The sequence below is a fragment of the Dioscorea cayenensis genome, chromosome 8 (genome assembly GCF_009730915.1).
Source record: "Dioscorea cayenensis subsp. rotundata cultivar TDr96_F1 chromosome 8, TDr96_F1_v2_PseudoChromosome.rev07_lg8_w22 25.fasta, whole genome shotgun sequence".
Classification (NCBI taxonomy): domain Eukaryota; kingdom Viridiplantae; phylum Streptophyta; class Magnoliopsida; order Dioscoreales; family Dioscoreaceae; genus Dioscorea; species Dioscorea cayenensis.
This window is the reverse complement of record NC_052478.1, coordinates 16,573,468-16,578,817: the sequence shown is the minus strand read 5'-3', so window position 1 is coordinate 16,578,817 and position 5,350 is coordinate 16,573,468. Positions and strand designations below refer to the sequence as shown.

General features: G+C 32.5%; 1 protein-coding gene across 1 annotated transcript; it reads left to right on the top strand.

The window, feature by feature from the left end:
• The first annotated feature begins 925 nt into the window (after positions 1-925).
• On the top strand, positions 926-3,016 carry LOC120267337 (protein FAR1-RELATED SEQUENCE 5-like). The gene is made up of 2 exons (XM_039274991.1): positions 926-1,834; positions 2,570-3,016. Exons 1-2 carry the CDS (start codon positions 926-928, stop codon positions 3,014-3,016), a joined length of 1,356 nt encoding a protein of 451 aa, XP_039130925.1.
• The last annotated feature ends 2,334 nt before the right edge of the window (positions 3,017-5,350 follow it).

Below are 5,350 nucleotides of genomic sequence, written 5' to 3'. Positions count from 1 at the left end.
TGTTGTTGTGTTTTTCTCTTGTGGTTCATGTTCATGTTGTTGTTGTGAGAACCAAGATCTATCTTTTTTTCATTTTTTTGTTTGTTTTTATCATACGAGGAGAGCCTATATATGGTGTTTTTCCTTAATAAACAATAACTTTTAATTCATGAGGTTTAGGAGGTTAATATTATATTAAACATACTTCTATTGTGTAAAGTGGGACTCATGTTATTTTTGTTTGCTTAGTAATGTGAATTGCAATCATCTTGGACATTGTAATCTTGTGTTTGTGGATTGAGATTGGTGTTGGCAATGTAAAATATTGAGCTCTGTACCAGCAGTTTTATTTTCAACAATGTTTATGTAATGTTTTTTACGTGGTTCAAAAGAAAAAAATAAAAAGAAGAAGAGAGTCAGTATATGGTCTTTTTGAAGGATAATCATGTCGAAGTTTGACAAATTGCATGTATGACATGCTTTGGGTCTTGATTATTATTCTGTTTCTTATGTTTTATTTGATTTGTAGTTGCTGAATTACTCTTATGCATGTTTAGTTCGTATTATAGTTAGCTGGTGGTGCATGTTTCACCCTAATTCTTTCCATCATTTTAATTTCATTATGTTAAGCATTTTAGCATTGATGTAGAACCTATAATTTTTTTTCTTTTATTTTTTTGTAGTTTATTCTTATCCTTATCTATTACAAAGATAAATTTTCAAATCTAATTTGTGAGTATAGGTTTTCAATTATAATTTTTTGTTTGATTTGAAACATGTAATGATAATTTCAATGGTAATTTATGTTGTTTGTTATAAATTTAAATATCTTTCATATACCACATGTAGTTTACATTATATTTATTTTTTTAGTTGTTTCTTATCTATTATAGATCCAAATCAAAAAAACATTATGGTAGAGTTGGAATTTCAATCCTCCGAACAAATGAAGAATGGGAAAGAAGTTGGATCTTCTAACACAGAAATAACCAACAAAGAGAAAGAGAAAATGGTAGAGTTTGAGAGGCCACTACTTGAAAAGGTTATTCCCAAGGCAGGAATGGTTTTTAATTCTGAAGAAGAAGTTTATAGTCTCTATGTTGAATATGCTCGACAAGAAGGTTTTGGTATTGCAAAAAAAAGTACAAAAGTCGGAGATGATGGGAAATTAAAGTATTATGCACTTTCATGTGTAAGAGGTGGCAAAAGAATATCTACTGCAAAAAGTGTTTTCAACCCAAGGTTATCTACTAAAACAAATTGCGAAGCCAAAATAAATATTATTGTTGGTAACAATGGGTGTTTTACCATATCAAGTGTTAATTTGGAGCATAATCATGCACTAAGTCCGCACAAGGCTCGTTTCCAAAGGTGTAATAAAAAAATGGATGCATATGTCAGAAAAAGGCTTGATTTAAATGACCAAGCAGGTATAGGCTTGAGTAAAAACTTTCATTCATTGGCTGTTGAAAGTGGTGGATATGAAAATTTAACCTACACTGAAAAGGATTGTCGGAATTACATTGCAAAAGCAAGGCAATTCAGGCTTGGAATGGGAGATGCAAAGGCACTTGGCAATTATTTCTCACGCATGCAACAGAGAAATTCTAATTTTTTTCATTTGGTTGATATGGATGAAGAAGGTCGGTTACGAAATGTATTTTGGGCAGACGCAAGGTCTATAGCAGCATATGAAGCTTTTAGTGATGTTGTATCTTTTGATACGACATATTTAACAAATAAATATGATATGCCATTTGCTCCTTTTGTTGGAGTGAACCATCATGGGCAAACAATATTATTTGGATGCGGGTTATTGTCAAAAGAAGATACACAAACCTATATTTGGTTGTTTAAAACTTGGTTGGAATGCATGTCAGGTAAGGCTCCAAAAGCAATAATTACATATCAATGTATGGCTATTCAAGGTGCAATCAGGACAGTTTTCCCAAATTCTCATCACCGACTATGTCTTTGGCACATTATGAAGAAGATCCCAGAGAAGCTTGGAGGATTAACCCATTACAAGGCAATAAAGAAGATTTTGAAGAGTATTGTTTATGAGGCAATAGATATTCAAGAATTTGAAAATATTTGGTTGAAGATGATAGAAGATTACAATATCGGGAAAAATGAATGGCTGAATTTGTTATATAAAAATCGTCATCGTTGGGCTCCTGTATATGTTAAAGGTGTTTTTTGGGCTGGAATGTCTACCACCCAAAGAAGTGAAAGCATAAATGCTTTCTTTGATGGTTATGTTGGACCAACAACATCCTTAAAGCAATTTGTGGAGCAGTATGACAATGCATTAAAAAGTAAGATTGAGAAAGAAAACAAAGCTGACTTTGCTACTTTCAACTCAAGCTTTCAAGTGCTAACTGATTGTTTCTTTGAGAAGCAACTACAAGAAGCCTATACCAATGAAATTTTTAAGCTATTCCAAGATGAGTTGAGAGGAATGCTATATTGCAATCTTACATTTATCAGATCAGACGGGGCAAGAAATATATTTCAAGTGACAGACATTTTTAAAAAGGAAAAAGATGGAAGAGTCGAGCGGCAAGTGGGTTTTTACTTGTTTATCAAAAATGAGCTTGAGTTTGATATTAAATGCACATGTCGTTTGTTTGAGTTCAAAGGAATTGTTTGTAGGCATATATGCAAAGTTTTTATTGAAAGGAATGTCAAAGAGATTCCATCTCAATATATTTTATCCCGTTGGAGAAAGGATATTAAACGCCGGCATACTTATGTGAAGAATTGTTATGAAGATTCACAAATTAGTGAGCAAAAAGTGCGGTATAATAAATTGTGCTCGCATTTTTCTAAGGCTGCTGAAATTGGAGTAGAATCCATTGAAAAATATAGTTTCTTGATGAAGTGTGTGGATGATGCAATAGAGAAGCTCATGGATAATGCAAATTATTTGGAGAGTCACTCTAACCAAGTTATGCCACCAATGTTGTTGGAAAAGGATCATGATCACCACCAAGCAACATCTTCAAAGTTCCTAACTCCTTTAAAAAGTGCGTAGTAAAGGCCGGCCACCATCGAAGAGGAAGAAGTCAAAAAGTTGAAGAGATGATCATTAGAAATAGGTATTTATACTTTTACATAATTTTTTCTTAGTGTTTTTAATCTTTTTGAACTAAAATTAATATATTTTTTTCGTAAAAACAAGCAACGGGAAATGTACAAATGCAAAAATGATACACAAATTGAAATTCACACTCAAGAAAGTGTGGTATTGTTCTACTCTTCTATATCTATTTTTTTATTATAGTATTGCATGAGGTGTTATAATAAATTGGATAACAATTTCCCTCATTAGGTGACTTCCAATTTTTTCCCAAATGTGATGAATGTGGATGTCTATGGCTTCAATTGGCAAAAATGCGAGGAAATTATAGTTCATCACGTGTATTTAAAAATGTGAAATACCTCTTTTTATTACAATTGCTTTTTTATTTATTACAATGTTGAAGACATTTTTTTTAATTGAATTATATGTGATAGGGTCAACCATCAAACTATTCGACACCTATTGATAGTGCAGAGATGCTTGCAAATGAAATTAGATCATCTACTTCAATAGGTCATGAATCAAATTCAATTTCTTGGGCCAATATCCATTTTTAATTCAGGTGTGAGGATGTTCTCATTGAATCATATGAATTGCTGAATTTTTCAATATTTAATGGATTTTTTTAGGTTGATCATTCACAACTTATTTGATTTTGCGTGGGAAATAACAATGGCAATTGTGTGAGGATGTTCTAGATGACCTTTGATTTGTGTGAGGATGTTTTCATTTTGCAGATGCACTTGTGTTGTTGTTGTTGTTGTTGTTATTATTTGTGTTGTTTGTGTTATTCATTTTGCAATTGGAATTGTTTTGTTGTTATACTTGTCTAATATTGTTGGTTGTTGTTTGTGTTATTCACTCTGCAATTTGTTGTTGTTTTGTGTTATTCATTTTGCATATGGGCTTGTGTTGTTGTATCTGTTTAATATTGTTAAAACTTGTTTGTGTTATTCATTTTGTTGATTTGTGTTGTTTTTGTTTAATTATTTTATTAGTTGGATCTCAATTAATGTTGAAAAATATCCTTTAACAGATTGCTTAGCTCCATTTCAATGCCCTGTGCAAGATAATATTGGATAAGCCACGTAGTAGCTGTGTGAGTAAAATTTGGAAGTTCCCCCTCAGAAGCACATTGGACTGATGGGTGAAATCTATATTCATGTTTAACAACAGGCATTTGATCTTCTGAAGCTGGAGGATGTTCATAGTACATTGGCCTGGCATTATGACCATATGAAGAGTCGTTTCCAAAAGAATGTGAAGCATCAGTTTGCAGTATATTATGTATCAAGCAATGCGTCTTTTCCAATAGATTGGTCTTAACAACACTAGATTTACTAATCAAATTCTGTGGTTCCCCTACATTAATCTTTTTTAAACTGAACAACCCAAGTAGCCTCATAACCTACAGCACAGAGAAACAGACATGATGACATTCGTTAGTTAATTGAAAGTAGAATATTGATTGTGCCACAGATTCATAAAAGGCTGAAACTTGAAAGGACAAAGACCTGTTTCAATGAAAGACCAAAGTGGAACTTGTTTAGTGTGTAGTAGTTCTCACGTATACAGTCGCCGAATTCACTATCACATAGTGGTTTGCATGCCCAAATTCTCTTGAAAATAATCTGAATGTAAATGACATAAATAAGAACATGGGTTATATGCAAAATGACTACTTGCACAATAAGTCATCAACATGCAAACCCAAACATATTATAACTTTGACATCTAACTACCTCTGGTACATCAAACTTAAAACAAGTAAATTTAACCACCTTTATCCACCATATGTATTCAAGAAGACTAAGACAAGAGGGATTCCTTTCCATATCATGCTCCATGAAGGTCCTTGTGTAAGTGTTATCTTGAGCAAGAGATCAAATGCCTGAAAACTATGTGCAAGTCTGAGGTGGAAATCTTGCAACTATACAACAACATATAAAATTTAGCATGCAATAACACATCACTAACATAGTGCATAGGTTACCAAAACCTGCATGTGTGCTCCTTTATTTCACAACATATACATGCACATTCCGAAGAAACACAAATCAGCGAGTACTGAAAAAGTCCATCTCAAAGTAATGTAAGAAAGGATCTCTAGGAATAAAAATGAATTATAAAGAAATAAAAAGACAGCTACAAGTAAATAAATTTCAGTGAATGATCATGCAATGGGGAATCTTCAAACACAAGTTCAAAAATAAACATCATAAAAGGCAAACTAAAGCAGTTGTAAGATATCATCCTTCAGTTTTCAATAAGAGTCACTTCTCAAGC